Consider the following 20,083-nt stretch of genomic DNA (forward strand, 5'->3'; position numbering starts at 1 on the left):
ACAGGAGATTCTAAAGAGAGCTTAAAAAAACAGGCTCATCTAGTCATGACAGAATAAATGATCTGTACGGTGTTTTAAGCAAATTCTAGAACAGCGTTTTCTGGGCCATAATCAGTCAACAAGCCTGATACTCGGCTGATTTTTCAGTGCATTCCTAGTAGTTCAGCTATTCATCCTCAGTGCTCATGAATTGAAATTAGACACATCCAGCCAGGAGCCGAGAAGTGGTCCCAAGTTTCAAACTTGGGTTGTTTTCAATTATTATAGCAGTACACGGTTAAACCCACAGCTGAGTAGTTGCCTGTGTGTGGTCAGTGCCGCTCTCCACTCTGGTAAAGTTAGGATGTGAATGGGTTTGTTGCGAATCCCGAGTGTTTTGTGCTGTGGGTGCGTGTGTGTATGCATTTCCTCTGTGCTCAGCCTTTGATACTGTCTGCCCTGCCAAGCAGAAATGCTTTCCTGTGGTTCAGAGCTACCCAGCTGGAAGAGCAGCTTGGAGGTTAGGGTGCAAATATGACCACTAAGTGTCTGAGCTCCTCACTCATCTTTGACCCACATCAGTGTTGATTGGCTTATGGTGCATTCCATGTCCAAGATCCAAGTCAGAACTCCCCCTTAAATCAGACTTCCAACTTGGAACCCCACCAACCCCATACCCAACTAATGTGCATGTAAACATTAGTAAAGGTTTAAATGTTGCAGTCTGTACTAAAGCTGTTGTGCATTTATGACTCGCTAAAGAAGCCATACACTTAGAACTGACTAGGCTCTATGCATAAGCGTGCTGCGGCACTGCAGCGTAACGCCAGTGATACATGAATGGCTCTAAACTGCTAAGGAGCAAAATAAATACATTTTTCCTTGCTGCTCCAACTCTACCACCACAACACACTCAACTCTGGGGTGACATCACTCCTAGCTCAGTGTTGAAGTAAAAAGAACGCATCATTAGAAAAAATATCTGCATTAAATAGCATTACGTTCAGTTATATTAAATGATACAAACATAATGTAGTATGAAATCTAAGATATCTTTTCTAAGAACACTTTCCTGTCATTTAATTGTTTATCTGTTATTCAATTACTTTGGTTTAGTATGAATTACAATGGGGGAATTTATCAGTAGGAAACCCGGCGTGGAGTCCTCACCGGGCTGATTCTGGCCCCCAGGCCTTATCTTTGAACCCTTGTGTTGCACTGTAGTTGTATGATTTAAAAACAATGATGTATATCTGAAACCACAATTTATAGCTAAGTTCTGAGCATGTCATAGGAAGGAATAGCACGATAAGGGATTGATATCTGAAGCAGCACAGGAGCTGATCTAGCTGTAGTCGGTCTGTCAGTCTTAGAGGCTGGATTCTTGCAAAAAGAGTCACTTTTGTAGGCATGAGCTTGCTCACTGCAGCAGACACACAGCTAAACTCTAACTGTCTGACATCTCCAGACCAAACAATGTATCACTGGTGCTTTGAATAACAGTTTAAGGGCATTGCTATAAAAGCTGCTCTCATGCTATGCAGCCCAACCCAGAAAGACATTTTCTCATTAAGTTGTGGAGGGCTTTGAAATGAAAGGAAACATGGTTAGCATTTGCTTTTGTGTCATTGTGAGTTCTCGGAGAGGTTAGATGGGTTTAATTACGTTCAAACTAAAATATTTAAAGCTTTAAAAGTCATTGTTTGAACTCTAACAGATTGGTCTACAAACACGAGCCACGAGTGAAGCGCCTCATCTTACTTGAAGAGAAATCTCGTTAAATGAACACACTGATTCTTTATTTAATATAAAGAGATTGACTTGCACACAAATTATTCACAACCCTGCTGGGTCTGATTGGCGTACAGCACCCACCCCAACAATTTAAATGATTCAGATTTGCTGAGTGGAGGTTTTCCAGCGAGTGTGTCAATTCAATTGCCTGAAAGAGGCTGAGTGAAATGATTTAAACAGTTGTTGATAGAAATAATTTAAGGAGGGAGGTGTGCCTGTCACGCCAGGTCCACTTTTAATGTGTTATCTTGATTTAAATTGAAGCTGCCTGTAAAGATGAATGGAAAGCAGTAATTATCAATCCAGCCTCACCAAGATCTGCCACGTTGGAGAAAGAACGTCGATCCAGAAATAAAAATGTGATTGAGTTAAGCTCCATTACTTGTTTTATAACACAGTATATGCTGTTTTTGAAGGCCATGAAACGGGTACCAGAGTCTCCTGTGTAGCTCTGTTGATGCGCATGTCATTTTATCCTCATCTGTGTCACCACAATCATCATCAGCAGCAGCAGCCGCCGAAGCAGGAGGGTAATAATAAACCTCATCAGCTCAGGAGGTCGACCTTCCTTCATTAGAATTAATTTATCCCTCAGCTTCTCCGGCTTAAAGTTGGAAGAAATCATCTTAAGAACCCTTTTCACCCAGAGGGTTTGTTCATATGTTTTAAGATTTAACATCTGTCTGTGTTATGCTCATTTCCTGTTTTAGAGAGGAACGAAGCTGTGAGGCAGAGTGAGTGATGATTGGCTCCATTGGGTTCATGCTATAGACTGTAAACAAAAGATGGATGCAGAGACTCTGACGTCATCTGTTGGTTAGTGAGGCCCATCCTTAACTCTGGAGAAACTGACTTAAACTGCATGCTCATATGATAGAGACTCATCAGTCGCACCATATCCGTGACCCATTTGGCCTTTTGGACTCTAACCGGGACAGTAATTTACAGCTGTGAGAGGAGGTGAAGCAAAAGGATGGATGAACATCATGTTGTCGTCAATGAGACTTGAAACTGGTGATTGACACCATAAACTCATTAGAAAAGACTTGACGTACCTATCTTCTCCACTTAAACAAAAGTAACAGTGACATGTTTGTTGCTCATATTCAGATGAATAATATTATATTTTCTGGGATTTTTTAATATCTTGTAAAATTATTGACATTATCAAGTAAACCCTGTTCACCAAATGTGGATAAGCCTTTTCCTGTAACTCGCTCCACATGCACAAGATTGAGATCTGTTTAAGCTAGCATGCAGCTTTAACTGCAGGTTTATTCTTAAACAGAAGTGGCGGCCTTATCAGTGGACCAACTTTATCTGTATTTTCAATTGTTACAAGGGTGTAACCACTTTTGCTTCCTGAGATATTCTCTTTCTCGGGTTTTAAACCTAATCAAATATATCACAACCACGCCAGCTTCTTCAGGCTAAACGGTGGCAACATGATTGTGTTTTGTCAGAGAGGGTAGAGTACAGGGAGGGAACTTCTGGAAACATTACACGTTTCATGTTTCCGCATCACTTCATTGCAAATGTCCATTAACAATCAACTTTAATCTCTCTTAAGTACACCGTGAATTATCAAGCACAACTTCATTGATATAGTGCTTTATGAGATTTTTAGAAGACCACACTTTGACAAAAATATGAAGCCACCACTAGTAGACAGGGAGCAGGTTTCATTCCATTAAAAGGGAGTTTTTCCTTCCCACTCTTGCTCATAGGCAGTCACCAGGTTGCTGTGGTTTTTTCTGAGGTGTCTGTTTTTGTGATTTGGTGATTTATAAATAAAATGGTGAAACTGGACCCCAGGAAGATACAGTGCATCAGCAAGAACATACTGGCATCTAACCTCCTTTAAAACCACAATGTAGATATTGCACCTTAGCGTTGTAAAAAAATAAATAAATAGTATAAAACACGTTGATTAATACATTTTTGAAATACCTTCAAAGAGACATGAATCAATTTTTTTCCAATGACATAAACGTACATTACATTACATCCACTGGTGTACAGTAACATTTACCTTCATTGTATTGAACATAGTATTCATCAGTTTTCTTTCTCTCTGCAATAAACTAACTAAATAATTTCAAAGTGTGTGTTGGATCAGCGTTAGCTCCTGTGCACTGTATCTGTGTCTTTCCACATCTTAATGCAGACAGTCACTCAAAGACACATTATGCCCGTGAGTGTCTTAAGGCACTGGCACGCACATCTTTCAGGTCGTTACCTGGTTAAAAACAAGAAGTATAATTCCAGCAGGGCCTTTAAAGTCAGACAGAGAAATGCAGCAGCAGATACTAAAGTGTGGGATATTCCTTTTACAGGTGACCAACTGCTGAGAAGAAAAAGTGCTCAGCTCCTAAATACAAAGCTAAAAAAAAGGAAATAAAAAAATGGAGAGAAACCAGGACTCATCATTTATCACTTTTTATTTAATCAAGCTCTACTTTTTGCAGCCCTTAGTCAGTGTCCTTCGTTTTTGTGACTCACGCTGAGGTCAAATTATTGGGGTGAGGGCTGTTTTGTCAAAACTGATGTCCTATTCAGTGTTACGCATAACAGTCAGCTCATGACCTGCTTTAAAAATATGACTCATTCGTATGACACTGAATGGTTAAAAACACAAACAAAGCAAAACAAACAGAAAGCTAGAAACACTACCTAGTCTTTCACAGCGTGGTTAGTGGATATGCTGCACCACACTGTCACTCAGACACCGTGTTTACACCACACCAAGACTTTTTAGGCCACATGATTATAGCCTGCTTTCTGACCAGCTTTGCATCTTGGCTTCTTCTCGTGTCACCGTGTCTGTCTGATGCATCATTTTTTCCTTCTGTCGCTTTCATTTCTTTTGCTGAAAGCCCGTTCTCTACCATCTGGTGATGATGATAATCATGATGATGATGATGATGATGATGAAATCCATTTATAGGTCTGTGTTCTGTTGTCATGATGTTCTTAGACTAGCAGAGCAAGTACACAAAGCTCCCTCACAGTGGCTTTGCATTACTCACTTTCACGTGATGGTTGCAAAGATCAGACTTTGTGACTGCTACGGTAAACAGTCAAAACCATCATATTTGATTTTACATGAAGTCTTTCGAAATCAGAAAGAATATCATGTATTTGCTGGTTTTATTCACACGTAGTTCACAGTTTTGGTTTTTTTGGAGAATTTCAGGAGCGCGACCATGTTCCCCCAGTTCTACAAGCTGTTCATTCTCATTTACGTGCCCCGCCCTCCCTCCTCTTTTCAATTCTTTAACTTCTTCACTTCTCAAGATTCAAGATTCAAGAGCTTTATTGTCAATACAACAGTATACACAGCATACAGCTTACTGCAAGGCTGTTTCACCCCAAGCCCCCCATGGTGTATATAAAAGATATATCTCCAAGAGATATAAAACTAGGAATTACAAATAAATAACACGCTAAATTTCGGTAAAATTAAGGGATATAAAAGTTCTAATTACTAACTATACAGTACTATACTACGAAACCGTCTGCCAGATGGGAGGAGGGAGAACAATGCATGTGAGGGGTGGAAAGTGTCCTTCACTATGCTGTTTGCACGTCGGATGATGTGCCTATTTAGTACATGAGGATCTGCCTGGGAGCGGCCGCCAGCCCCCTTCGAAGCCTTCTCCAAACTGCAGCTCAATTCATGTCCAAGCCATTTACCTTTAACTACTAAAACACTGTTAAATCTAAAATGAAGACGTGGACCCAGCTAGTGAATTGCCTTTAAAGTAAATTCAAAACTTAACTTTGAACTGTGAGGTATCCAATGAGCAGCAGTTCTCTGGGTGAAAATACCTTTTTGATGAGGCCAGAGTGCTTTGAGCTGATTAAAAGGCAACAGTAGCTCAAATAATCAGAGATTGGACGAATCTCTGAACACACAACAAGCCAAATCCTGAACCATCAGACATGCTGCCTACAGCAGCGGAAGACCATGACGGGTGTTATTCCAGTCAACTAGCTACAAGAAACTGTTCACACACTCTTGATTTCTGTTGCAACATTCAGATGGTAGGGTCAGAATTTGGATTAAAGATAATGATAATAATGATAATGTCACAAAGTAATCATCTCAAACTCGCTTCCTGAACATGACGATGAGTTCGAACTCAAATGGCCTTCACAGTCACCTGATCCCACTCCAATAGAGCACCTTTGGGAAATTCTCAGCCAACAAGTCTGCAGTAGCTGTGTGATGCTGTCAGGTCAATATGAACCAAAATCTCTGAGGAATGTTTCCATCACCTTGTTGAATCTATGCCATGAAGAATTAGGGCAGCTCTGAAGGCGTCAGGGAGCTCAACCAAGTGCTAGCAAGGTGTACGTAATGAAGCATCTGGAGAGTGTGTCACATGTCCATATCTCACACAGGTTCATGCTCCCAACTCTGCACTGTTTGTGTGGCGAGTGGCAGCAGTGGATCTGTTATTGGTGATAGCTCAGGAAAATGATAGGATGATCTGACTGTGAAGAAAATTGCAAAACCCATTGACAGCACAACAGAAGAAGAAATATTAGAATCCATATCATCTGTCTATTCTGCCTTGGTCCAGAACTTTGAATCAGTACACACTGCTCTGTTAAGTAATTCATGTGGCATTGTGAGAGGAAACAGCGCTTTCTCTGCTGAAAAGTAATCAGTCCAGTGAATGCTGTGGGAATGCTATTGATTAGCAGTGCAGCACCGTGGCTGTAAAGCAGGGGGACGTTGATGTTCAGTGACTGGTTAGTGGAAACTGAAACCCCTCCCCCTCAGTGCAAAGAGTTGACAACTTGCTCTTATGTCGGGCGAACGCCTATTGTTGTGGCTCCAGCTCAAGTAGTAGAGAGGTTTGTCCTCTTGATGCACGGTGATGCAAGCCCACCTTAGCTGGGAAAAAAGAAATGATCATCTATAAATCTGTCTGTATCTCTCAGGCTCACAGACCAGAGCAGCCATCAAATGCTTTATTTTATCTACTGATCAATTCATCCATCCATAAAGAGATGTCATTGCCATGACAACATAAAAAGATGCAAACCATAGCTAATTAATTACTTGATTATAGAAGCATAGGAACAAATCTCTAACTAACAGCACTGAGTGGATGATTGAAGAAGTGGTGAAGATGGTGTGGTAGTAACTGAAATCCAAAAGGGTGTTTCAAGGAGGAGCATCTTATTGCAACTGAGCTCCAAGGTTTTCATTATCTGGTACACTGGGTGCAGGTGTTGCTGTTTGCCACAAACCCCGCCTCTTCTCCATTACCTGCAAGACTAAGCTGCTACACAAACAGATGGCATATGGGAGGACAGGTTGCTGATGGTCATTGACATGATAGATGAGAGAGAGTGGGAGAAAGAGAAAGATGCAGACAGGTGTCATTAGGTATCGGGATAACATCCTTAGACCCATTGTTAGACTGGACCAGCCTGCTCCATTATTTTTTGCACTTTGATTTTCGAGTTGCCTTTGAATTCAGCCTTCTGAAGTTGATCATTTTCATTTCCATCAAACAATGTGGCATCCTTTTGTTCCTTACACCTTACCCAGTCCTTATAGATATCCAGCATGATTTTTCCCCCATTGAGATCTGATGTTTTCAAAGTTTTTCTCTAACTTTTTTTAAGCAGTGTACATGTTTCTGTGGCTGTTGCCTAGCAGCACAGGCTGTCTTGATCATTTCTGATTTGTAGAAACTGTGGAAGATCAAAGTCAGTCAAAACTAGAGCAGACTGAAGCCATTATACTGTTAAGATGTGCAGCACATAGCCGTCATTCAGTTACAACCATGAGGTCACTTAGAGTCCAAGCCCTCATGTCTGGACACTGAGCAAATAAATATGAGTGTACCCCACAACGAGCGATCGCCTGGGGAGGATGTAATGGGCCAAAAGGGTCAGCGAGAAAAGCTTCCAGAATCAGTTATTGAGACTATTTATAGAGAGATAACCGTACAACAGCAGGTGGTGTTGAAAGAGACTGTCCATTATTTATCAACAGTCTTTTTGTCAGCTGAGTACACCACTGACTCACTACTTATATCAATAAATGCATGCATATGTGTGCCTTTACAGCTGCCCTATATCGCTGTCTATCCTTTTCTGACCCTCTCTGTTACGATCGCCATGGGGATTTAGGTGCTGTTGTGGCTTGTTCTCAATCACTTCCTCATAGTGCTTTCTCCAGCACATGTCCGTTCCTGTGCATTTCCAAAGTTTGTTTAAATTATTCACATCAGGGCCATTACTAAGAACACTCACCCCCTCCTATACGATCATCTCCCCCCATCAGGTTGAGATGGGTGGTCTGTTAGGATGGGAGGGGTGGCACATTTCCTGGGTTTTCGCCACAGTGGAGTAAAAGCGCCTGAGTTCTTTTACAGTGGATCCACTCGCAGATGAATCACTCCCAGCAACGCTTTTTTTGGGGGTGAATTATTGAAAGCCTCTCCGATGGGACAGAGTGCACTGTTAATCTGTGTGATTTCAGGCTTTCGTGCTGAAGTACAGATGTCCAGCAGTCAACAGTCTTTAACAGAGATGTGGTAGTGTGCTAGTCATCGGCGTCTACATCCGCACTGCTGAAATGTATAGTGAGTAAATGTAGTGCTTTTGCTAAGGGTGCCTAAAACACTATAGGCAAACTGAAAGCAACTTCCAAAAGCAGCTTCTACAAGTGGTGTCACATTACATAAAGTTCTTCTTTTGGTATGACCCTTTGTATCACAGGTACATTATTATAGAATAGAATAGAATAGAATAGAATTCAACTTTATTGTCATTGCACATGTCACAGGTACAGGGCAACGAAATGCAGTTTGCATCCATCCAGAAAGTGCTTTAGTCGTGATATAGATATATTACAATATAAATTAGCAATAATAGAGATGTGTAAGTATATTACAGAAATGGGTCTATTATGGTATGTTATAATGTACACAGTGTGAAGTATGTTATGAATATTCTATAAGTATGTACAGGCTGTAGTGAGTACAAGCTATGTACAGGCTATGAACAGGATATAAATATAAAATAAAAACTATACAGAAATCTGAGATATACAGTTATACAGAATGTGAACTATGTAAGTTATAAACAGTTGTGGGATTAAAAATTATCGTATGTACAGAATGATTATCTACACAGAACTATACAGTAGTGGTAAAGTGCTAGTGGTTGTGGGTGTGTGTATGTTCAGTCAATGAGTTTAACGTGGGTCAGATGTCAGGAGGCAGAGTTCAGGAGTCTGACAGCTGTGGGGAAGAAGCTGTTCCGGTACCTGGTGGTCTTAGTCCGGAGGCTCCTGTAGCGCCTCCCAGAGGGCAGGAGGGTGAAGAGTCTATGTGATGGGTGACTGGGGTCTCTGATGATTTTCCCAGCCCTTTTCAGACACCGCTTCCTGTAGATGTCCTTTATGGCAGGAAGTGGTGCTCCGGCGATGCGCTGGGCAGTTTTCACGACCCTCTGCAACGCCTTCCGGTCCGAGGCAGAGCAGTTCCCGTACCAGACTGTTATACAGTTGGTCAGGATGCTCTCGATGGTGCAGCGATAGAAGTTCACCAGGATGTCTGAGGACAGGTGGTTCTTCCTCAGAGTCCTCAAGAAGAAGAGGCGCTGGTGAGCCTTCTTGACCAGCTTGGAGCAGTTGGTCGTCCAGGTGAGATCTTCGGAGATGTGGACTCCCAGGAACTTGAAGCTGCTCACACGCTCCACAGCCGTCCCCTTAATGTGGATGGGTGGATGTGGGTCAGCATTCCTCCTGTAGTCCACGATGAGCTCCTTAGTCTTCTCGGTGTTAAGCAGCAGGTTGTTTGTGTCGCACCACTCAGCCAGACGATCCACCTCCTCCCTGTAGGCGGCCTCGTCGTTGTCACTGATGAGGCCAATCACCGTGGTGTCATCTGCAAACTTAATGATGGTGTTGGAACCATCAGCAGGTCTGCAGTCGTGGGTGAAGAGGGAGTAGAGGAAAGGGCTCATCACACAGCCCTGTGGTACACCGGTGTTCATTGTGATTGTTGATGAGCAGCGGTTATCCAGTCGGACATGTTGGGGGCGGTTGGTCAGGAAGTCCAGTAACCATTTGCAGATGAGGGAACTGATGCCCAGGTCTGTCAGTTTCCTGATGAGTTGTGAGGGGTGGATTGTGTTGAATGCTGAACTGAAGTCTATAAACAGCATTCTGGCGTAGGTGTTGTTGTTGTCCAGGTGTGAGAGGACAGAGTGCAGTGTGATGGAGACTGCATCCTCTGTGCTCCTGTTCTGGCGGTATGCAAATTGGTGGGGGTCCAGGGTGGGGGGGAGACAGGATTTGAAGTGTGCTAAGACCAGCTGCTCTAAGCACTTAGTGATGATGGGGGTGAGGGCTACTGGGCGGTAGTCATTGAGGCTAGATGGGTTGGAGTTTTTGGGTATCGGGACGATGGAGGTGGATTTGAAGCAGGCCGGTACCACAGCGTGGGCCAAGGACAGGTTGAATATGTCTGTGAGCACTCCTGCAAGCTCCCCAGAACACGCTCTGAGAACATGCCCGGGGATACCATCAGGACCTGCAGCCTTGTGGACATTGATCCTGCTCAGCACCGCTCCTACATCGGTGGGGGAGAGAGTCAGAGGTTGGTGGTCTGGCGTCATGTCTGTTATGGTTGTGGTTGTGGGGTTCCCTCGCTCAAAACGAGCATAAAAGTTGTTGAGCTCGTTGAGGAAGGAGGCATCAGAGGATGTGGGGGAGGGTTTGGTGGTCCTGTAGTCTGTAATGGTCTGGAGTCCTTGCCACATGCGTCGGGGGTTGGAGTTGGAGAAGTGTTCTTCTACCTTCTTTTTGTAATGGTGTTTGGCTTTTTTGATGCCCTTCTTTAGATTAGCCCTGGCTGTACTGTAGGCGTGTGCATCTCCTGACCTAAAGGCGGTGTTGCGGGCCTTCAGGAGGAGACGAACATCCCGGTTCATCCAAGGCTTCTGGTTGGGGTACATGGTGATCCGTTTCTGGGTGGTGACACTGTCTGTGGTTTTGGAGATGTAATCCAGTACAGATGAGGCGTACTGGTCCAGGTCTGTGTGGGTGAACATATTCCAGTCTGTGTTTTTAAATCAGACTGAATTTAAAAACAATAAGAATGCAGAGCTTAGGTATTTCTGCTGAATATGAGCTCTGCATGACTGCCACTGTGAAGCTGCAAATTCAGACCATGAGCATAGCATAAACTCAGTATGTAGCGTGAGTTAACACATTATACACATTTCTTAAAATTGGCAGGGTGTCTGCTCAGCTTTTGGCGTGCTGGATGTAGAGTGGCTGCTGCTGCAGCTTTTTAAAGCTTTGCAGTATTTACTTCATTTATCATTAACTGACATGAAACATGACTTTTATATCATCACTTAGATATAGTCAGATATCGCGTCACTTCAGATCTGCCTTAGGCCAGCGCTGTTAGCATGTTGTAAATGTTTGGCTTAAAGGGCATAGCAAATTGAGAAGATGTTTTTTTATTTTCCAAACCAACCATTTAATACACCATCACAATCCTAATGTACTTACATTAAGGCAATGACATATTTTTGTTTTCAGCATGAATAACTACCCAGAAACCTGACCTCTGTTTTTAAATCAGCTAGTGTTCTCTGATTTTTCTAGAAATTGACCCTTTCCAGGCGGCCGTCTGATGCCGAGCAGCCAACCGCACAACAATTTGCTTATCACGACTTGCTCTCAATCATTGTGGCCTCACTCTCTGTTCTTCTTTCAGCCGACTTAAAAAGTCACACTTTGTGAACTCTGGCCTCCTGCTGACAGTGCTGAGCTAGCGGCCAGCCTCCAGCCCACCACTCAGTTGCGTGCCATATCTTTGTCATTTATCTAAATCCCAGAAATCAATTACAGCACTCCAAGGTGCCAGGGTGAGGGATTTGAGTTTTAATTTTCTCCTTGCTCCTCAGGCACTGGCACATGCCCCTCCCCTGGCATTGAGGCTTATTGAATTAAGCAGAGGTAGACAATTCTCAGGCTTTACATATCTCGGATATTGGCAGCTGCACATTTTTGTGTTTACATTTCCCAATGTTGCTTTTGTAGATATGACTGGCCTTGGTTTTTATTTCGATTTCATTTTGGGGTCTTTTCTCTGCTTAGCAACTTACTTTGTTCTTGACAGGCTTCTTCTTCTGACTGACTCTATAAGTCAGAGGGGCCAGTTCTTTGGAGTTCCCCTTACCAGATCAATTTAATACTGGATTATCGTGCCAAAATAAAAAAAAAAATACTTTAAAGTATCCATAACAGAGTCCATATGCACTCTGAGACTCTCCTTTTCCTTTTGGTCCAGCTAAATTAACAGTCTTCACAATCAAAATGCATCAGAATTCACCAGGTCAAACAGATCTGGATTGAAAACACTGAGCCAAACTGAAAAAACAAAACAACTATCACTGACCTCAAGTTTGATGCGGGACACAAACTCCATCCTTTTGGGTGAAAGTCTCATGTGTGGCCCACTTATCCACCATGACCCTGTGTTTGTTTCATCCTACTTCTTCTTAGGGACAAACCATGTTATTGTATTTGTCCACACAGTTACAAGGCTGCAATATCACAGACATGTGACTGGTCAGTTGCAACAAGAAGGGTGGGGTGATACCACCCTTCTTGTGTTACCAGGTAAATCTATGTAGACCCAGTGTGTAACAGCAGCCTGACAGCCACAGGGATGCAGTAACGTTAGAAGCACTGTTAGGTCAGCACTAGCCCCACGAGGGAACCTGCTGTTAAAAGGTAGCCCAGATTGAAATGACTTCAATCTGACTGCAATTCTTAATAATGTTGTTTCAAATAAAAATAAACTATAGCTACACATATTTTCTCTATTGAAGACCACAGTTTAATACTAACAGTAATGTTAATGGTGGAACATTAATGCCTGACATGTCACGGTCCGGGGTCTGGTGACCCAGTGCTCTGTGATTTAGTGGTTTCTCGTGGTTTAGTGTGTTGTATTTCTGGCTCCTTTAGTTATTCCTTAGTATTTATGGTGATTTCTAGTTTTTGGGTGTCTGTCTCCCCTGTGTTGCTTGTGTCACAATTTTGTCAAGTTATGTTTTCATGTCTGTGCTTCTCATTGTTTTTGTGCCTGTCTCATGTTTAGTGTTTTACTTTGACGGTCTCATGTGCTATGTTAGTGTTTTCAGTTTTGCTTCCTCCCGGTCTTGTTGTACGTGATTACTCCCAGCTGTGCTCTTCTGCTGTCTCATTCCCTCATTATTCCTCTGTGTATTTAAGCCCTTTGTCTTCCTCTGTTTTTTGGTGGATTGTCTGCTTATCATCCATCACTAACATCCCATGTCTCAGGTATTTGTGTGTTTCCTAGTGTTCCTGGTTTTCATGTATTTAGTTTTCCCAGTTTAGGTTTTTGTGATTAGTTTCTCATTTGTCAGTTTTTTTATGTTTGGTTCATCTTCTGATTTTCGGCATCAATAAAAGGCACGCCTTTTGTTATAATCCAGTTACATTTCCACATTTCGTTCATCTGTTTTTGGGTCCACTACTTTCCACTCCGCACGGTCTGCCATGACATGACATTAACATAGCTGTTGCTGTTAGCTGGCTAGCTAGCAGGGGTACCTTCTGTGCTGATGATGTGCCCTCCTCCTGCAGGGTGAAGATTAGCCAGCTGTCCTCAGTTCACAACCAAGTTGAGCATTAAATGTGTGAATTGTTCCACACTTTACTTTTGAGTTTTCCACCGAGGTTAAACCCAGTCTTGGGGTCATTACTCTAAAAAGTAATGCATTACACATTACGCATAGCATGTCATAAAAAAGCAGTGCAGTTTTTATCATACTTACTCACCGGAGAAAGTAATTTGTTATGCTATTCATTACATTAATTTTACATCCATCCATCCATCCATCCTCATCCGCTTTATCTGAGATCGGGTCGCGGGGGCAGCAGCCTAAGCAGAGAAGCCCAGACCTCCCTCTCCCCAGCCACCTCCTCCAGCTCATCCGGGGGAACACCAAGGCGTTCCCAGGCCAGCCGAGAGATATAATCTCTCCAGCGCGTCCTGGGTCTGCCCCGGGGCCTCCTCCCGGTGGGACATGCCCGGAACACCTCACCCAGGAGGCGCCCAGGGGGCATCCTTGTCAGATGCCCGAACCACCTCAACTGGCTCCTTTCGATGTGGAGGAGCAGCGGCTCTACTCTGAGCCCCTCCCGGATGGCCGAACTTCTCACCCTATCTCTAAGGGAGAGGCCAGCCACCCTTCGGAGGAAGCTCATTTCTGCCGCTTGTATCCGCGATCTCGTTCTTTCGGTCACTACCCACAGCTCGTGGCCATAGGTGAGGGTAGGGACGTAGATCGACCGGTAAATTGAGAGCTTCGCTTTTACACTCAGCTCCCTCTTCACCACGACGGACCGGTGCAGCGTCCGCATCACTGCAGCCGCAGCACCAATCCGTCTGTCGATCTCCCGCTCCCTTCTCCCATCACTCGCGAACAAGACCCCGAGATACTTAAACTCCTCCACTTGGGGCAGGAACTCATCCCCGACCCGGAGTGGGCACTCCACCCTTTTCCGGCTGAGAACCATGGCCTCAGATTTGGAGGTGCTGATCCTCATTCCCGCTGCTTCACACTCGGCTGCGAACCGTTCCAGTGTGAGCTGGAGGCCCTCACCCGATGAAGCCAACAGAACCACATCATCCGCAAAAAGCAGAGATGAGATTCTGAGGCCACCGAAGTGAAAGCCCTCCGCCACTTGGCTGCGCCTAGAAATCCTGTCCATAAAAATTATGAACAGAATCGGTGATAAAGGGCAGCCCTGGCGGAGCCCATCACCCACCGGAAACGAGTCCGACTTATTGCTGGCAATGCGAACCAAACTCTTACAACGGTTGTATAGGGATCGAATGGCCCGTAGCAATGGGCCAGACACCCCATACTCCCGCAACACCTCCCACAGGACACCCCGAGGGACACGGTCGAATGCCTTCTCCAAGTCCACAAAACACATGTAGACTGGTTGGGCAAACTCCCATGCACCCTCAAGTATCCTTGAGAGGATAAAGAGCTGGTCCAGTGTTCTGCGACCAGGACGAAAACCGCATTGTTCCTCCTGTATCCGAGGTTCGACTAACGGACGAACTCTCCTTTCCAGCACCCTGGCATAGACTTTCCCAGGGAGGCTGAGGAGTGTGATCCCCCTGTAGTTGGAACACACCCTCCGGTCCCCCTTCTTAAAGATGGGGACCACCACCCCGGTCTGCCAGTCCAGGGGTACTGCCCCTGATCTCCACGCAACATTGTAGAGGCGTGTCAACCAGGACAGCCCTACAACGTCCAGAGCCTTCAGGAACTCGGGGCGGACCTCATCAACACCAGGGGCTCTGCCACCGAGGAGTTGTTTAACTGCCTCAGTGACCTCGACCCCAGAAATTGGCGGGTCATTCCCCTCATCCCCAGACTCTGCTTCCTCCTCGGAAGACGTGTCAGTGGGATTAAGGAGGTCCTCGAAGTATTCCTTCCACCGCCTGACAATTTTCTCAGTCGACATCAGCAGCGCTCCGCCAGCACTATACACAGTGCAGGTAGAGCACCGCTTTCCCCTCCTGAGACGCCTGACGGTTTGCCAGAATCTCTTCGAGGCAGTCTGAAAGTCTTTTTCCATGGCCTCTCCGAACTCCTCCCACACCCGAGTTTTTGCTTCAGCCACTGCCCGAGCCGCATTCCGCTTGGCCTGTCGATACCTGTCAGCTGCCTCTGGAGTCCCACAGGCTAACCAAGCCCGATAGGACTCCTTCTTCAGCCTGGTGGCTCCCTTCACCTCTGGTGTCCACCATTTGGTTCGGGGATTCCCACCACGGCAGGCACCAACCACCTTGCGGCCGCAGCTCAATGCAGCAGCTTCGGCAATGGAGACGCTGAACATGGTCCATTCGGACTCAATGTCCCCAGTCTCCCTCGGAATGTTGTTGAAGCTCTGTCGGAGGTGTGCGTTGAAGATCTCGCGGACTGGGGCCTCTGCTAGACGTTCCCAGCACACCCTCACTACGCGTTTAGGTGCACCGGGTCTGTCCAGCGTCCTCCCCCGCCACCTGATCCAACTCACCACCAGGTGGTGATCAGTTGACAGCTCAGCCCCTCTCTTTACCCGAGTGTCCAGAACATATGGTCGCAGGTCTGGTGATACGATTACAAAATCGATCATCGACCTGCGGCCTAGAGCATCCTGGTGCCACGTGCACTTATGGACACTCTTATGTTCGAACAAGGTGTTCGTTATGGCCAAACTGTGATTTGCACAGAAGTCCAATAACAAAACACCACTCGGGTTCAGATCAGGGAGGCCGTTCCTCCCAATCACGCCCCTCCAGGTCTCGCTGTCGTTACCCACGTGAGCATTGAAGTCTCCCAGCAGGACAACAGAGTCTCCAGGTGGGGCACCTTCCAGCACCCCCCCCCAGGGACTCTAAGAAGGCTGGGTACTCTGAACTGCCACTCGGCGCATAAGCGCAGATGACAGTCAGGACCCGTTCCCCGACCCTAAGGCGCAGGGAACAAACCTTCTCATCCACCGGGAAAAACCCCAACGTACCGGCAGCAAGCCGGGGGGATATTAGAATACCCACCCCAGCAATTTACACTGTAAATTGATAGCTATATAAACCTTAGGCTACAGTTCTACACACCAACATAAATCTCTGTCCCAGTGAGAACACACATGTGATCGTTCTTATATTTCTTTAGGTATAAACACAAAACCAACCCAAAAGAGACTTTAAAGCAGTAATTCTACTGTACATGTACAAATGAAAGCCATACTGCTGCTAGCCTGACTCCTTATCACTGCTGCAGTCTTCTTCCTGTTAAAAGGGAGTTTTTCCTTCCCACTGTCACCAAGTGCTTGGGTCATCAGATTGTTGGGTTTTTCTCTGTATTATTGTAGAGTCTTTAAATTACAATATAAAGCGGCTGTGTAAATAAAATAAAATTAAACTGGACTGGTAAAACAGTTTTCCCCTGGATGAGCGTTTGCTTGTCACAAATGTCGTAATAAGACACAAGCCAAATAAAAATATTTGTAAAGAGTAGGGAACATTTGTGTTTTTGCTTCAAATACTGAAAGGTAGGTGTCAGAAAAGTAGTGATATTTTATATCTCGTTCTTTTTTTCTCTCTTTTCCTTCGTGGCTCTATAAATAGCTGGGTGGATTTTTTCTCTCTCTGTTGCCTGTCTGTTTAGTTACAGTTCTATCAGGTTGAAAGATGGCACATTTTTCTGACAAGCAATTTCAAAGATAGCATCTCAATTTCAGACTTGTGCATGCCATCCCTTGAGATGCCCCCCCTGTTCTGCTGGGGTCATTTCCCAACCTGTAAAACAATTTCTTAAACCAGCAGCAGTTGCAGCTTCCTCTGTGGGAACTGATATCTGACCACGATCATTTAGATAACTCGTCAGAACCCCATATCAGCAGGCATATAAGCTGCCGCCACTTTCTCACTGTGTTTAAATGTCCACGCCGTCAACAGCTACTGTTAGCACACATCTAACACCTTGCAGTCTACTGACACGGCAGAGCGGGGCATGGGTTTCCAGAGAGGTGATAAGACCAACTGTGTCTGAACTCTGTGGCCTCGGTGTTGCTTTTTATCTCTACATAAAGATAGCAGTGGAATCCATTAGCAAGCATGTGGAAGAAAAAGAGGGAGTAAAGTGCTGCGCTTGATGTCAGCTCATCTGACTCGGAATGCAAATGCACGACAGGCTGTACTCTCGAGCTCTCACTGCATGTTGTACATAAAGCAGTAACTGGAAGATCAGCCGTGTTGAACCTCCGCTTTTGGTTAATCCTCCCGTGACAGGAAGATATGAAAGCTCCTCGACTCCATGAAAAGAGAGGAGGTAGAGGTTTGTCATTGTGCTCCTCTTAAAGCACAGTGCAGCAGGGCGGTCAGGTTTCAGGCTGGGGCTTGGTCTCTGTGAGCTCAAATGCTTTCAGAAGAATAGAGTCAGCATTTGGAAATGGTGGCAAACTGCAAAAGAATCTTCCGTTACTCTGCGTGCACCTCACAGACAAACAAACGCACACACCCTCCACCTCCCTCTCCCCTTTAGAAATTCAAAACCCCCTTTTTTAACTTTGTTTGTGAGGGACGTCATGGTCGAGCTGCCAGCCTGGGGACAGCGGCAGCCAGTACGGGACCAGTAGCTAGAAACCTGAGGAATAGTAAACAGAGCGAGAGTGTGGGTCAACAGAGAAGGCTCAGAGAGTGCATTTCCATTTGGCTCTGCCAGCCCGGCGTAAAAAGCACCGAGATGATATGATGACTTAATGCAGTCTCAAGTACCTGACTTTTTACACCAGGCTATTGTGGGACTGATAGCGTGCGAGCAGAGGAATGCTAGCAGCAGGTCTGTATGCCACATTATGCCCTTTTAAAGCAGAACCACTTAAAGAATGTTTTCCAGCTTTTATTTTCCCCTGCCTGAAAAAGTGTGAATGAGTCAATACAGCACAGAAATATCACTGTGTGACTACGTGGTCATAACGTTCAGCACTTTTAAATTTTAGTTAAAGTGTGTCATTATTAACCCTTTAACGCCTGAACCATCAAATAATTGCCAGAAAATTCCGTGTTCTGAGTTTTTATTGAACCTGCTGACAAATTTTTAAAAATGATTTGCATATTTCCTTTTTTTTAATGTATTGTGTCATTTATTGAGGTTTTTCATGGGGGGGATTACACTGATGATGCAGAAGTCTCTTTCTGTGTATCGAATATGATGCACTAGGCATTAAAGCACAACAAACAGTACTACTGTGTTCTTCTCAGCCCGCTGCATAACTTTGGTTTATGCACACAGCCAAACAGATCTATACATTTTAGCAGGATTATGAAGTGAAAGGCACATTATTCAAATGTTTATTGCTTATGGTTTGTAATTAGGAAAACATGAATTCATCTGCAAACTGATGCAGAATGTTGTTCACATAGTTGTGTCGTCAGCATTGCTTGTGATCCTCCCAGCGTGTTTCATCCCACACATTTAGTGTGACCTTGCAATTCTTTGGCTGTTCACTCCTCTTTTTTAAACTTTTCTACTTTTATCTACATCCAAGGCCAGCTTCCTCCCATTTATAAGAATTTGATAAAATAAAAACAAAGGCTTCTTGAAGGGGTTGTATTTAGGACGGAGCGCTCTTTTAAAGGTTTTTTAAAAAGCAAAGTAAAAACGTGCAAATGCCTTTGTTCACTGACCGAGATGGACATCGATTAACACCTAATCGTCTGTTTAACATTTGTACATGTACAGTATATTTTCTTTCTTATTATGTCTTTTCTTTCTCTTCCTCTAACGCTGCTCTGTTTCCTCCTTCATTTCCACCTCATCCACTTCCTCCTTACCTCAAGCCTTGTCTCCTAAACTGAAGTCAGGGCTCTAGCACACAAAAACGTGCGTAAACATGCTGATTTATTCCTGGTATTTTTACAGTTACTCAGGAAATTAGACATGCAACCATCCTGTCTTTGGGCATCTGACACAAAGCTAGCTAAAAAAAAACAGCTGGTTATTAGCTAACAAAAAAAAATCACACTTTCCGTCAAAAACGTTGATTACACTCTCACATCGTATGAGCGTTTATTTGTTAAGCGTCCAGATCCAACAATGTTGGATCCACTTCAAAGAAAGTTTCAATAGCTGGTAAGCTTCACTAGCTCTTTGACTGTTATCAGACTACTTTCACAAGGTTTTACAGCTTCTTCCAGAGTAGATAGATATGGACACATATCGTTCAATATGGATGGATGGCAACCGAGGTTGTTTGTCCTACATCATCCCCCATAGCTAGGATTATACACTTGAATTAGGAAGGGGTAAAAAAAACAGAATTCAGTGGGTGGTTGTCTGCAGTCTACTGACATCTACTGGTGATATTTTACTCAATTTACCTTTAAAGTACACATTTGCTGTCTCATTAACAATGCCTAACAACCTTTGCAGTATATATATATAATAAATGTGAGAATGGGATAGACTTCCTGTGTTTATGTGTGGCCTCCTTTGTGCCGCAGGGCCCTGTCGGAGCTGAGGAAGTGCCGTCTCCTGATCCATCCCAGTCACAGCAGCCCAGAATCCAGCACAGCTTTGTCCAGGAACATTTCCAGGCACAATACAAGTGAGTTTCTAAGGATAAAATTTGATTCAAATTAAGTCTACATTAAGAACAAATTATCAGTTTGTCACATCTTGCTGGCTTACTATCATTACGTGAAGAGTTAATGGTACAAGTGAC

General features: G+C 44.3%; 1 protein-coding gene across 1 annotated transcript in view; it reads left to right on the plus strand.

Annotated features, from left to right (window-relative positions):
* The window catches only part of usp43b (ubiquitin specific peptidase 43b), an 89,261-nt gene that overhangs the window by 16,032 nt on the left and 53,146 nt on the right, over nt 1-20,083 (plus strand). The window contains exon 3 of the mRNA XM_005468472.4: nt 19,863-19,966. Coding sequence (XP_005468529.1) covers nt 19,863-19,966 — 104 coding nt within the window. The remainder of the gene's footprint in view (nt 1-19,862; nt 19,967-20,083) is intronic.

The sequence above is a fragment of the Oreochromis niloticus genome, linkage group LG4 (assembly GCF_001858045.2).
Source record: "Oreochromis niloticus isolate F11D_XX linkage group LG4, O_niloticus_UMD_NMBU, whole genome shotgun sequence".
In the NCBI taxonomy this organism is placed as follows: Eukaryota; Metazoa; Chordata; class Actinopteri; order Cichliformes; family Cichlidae; genus Oreochromis; species Oreochromis niloticus.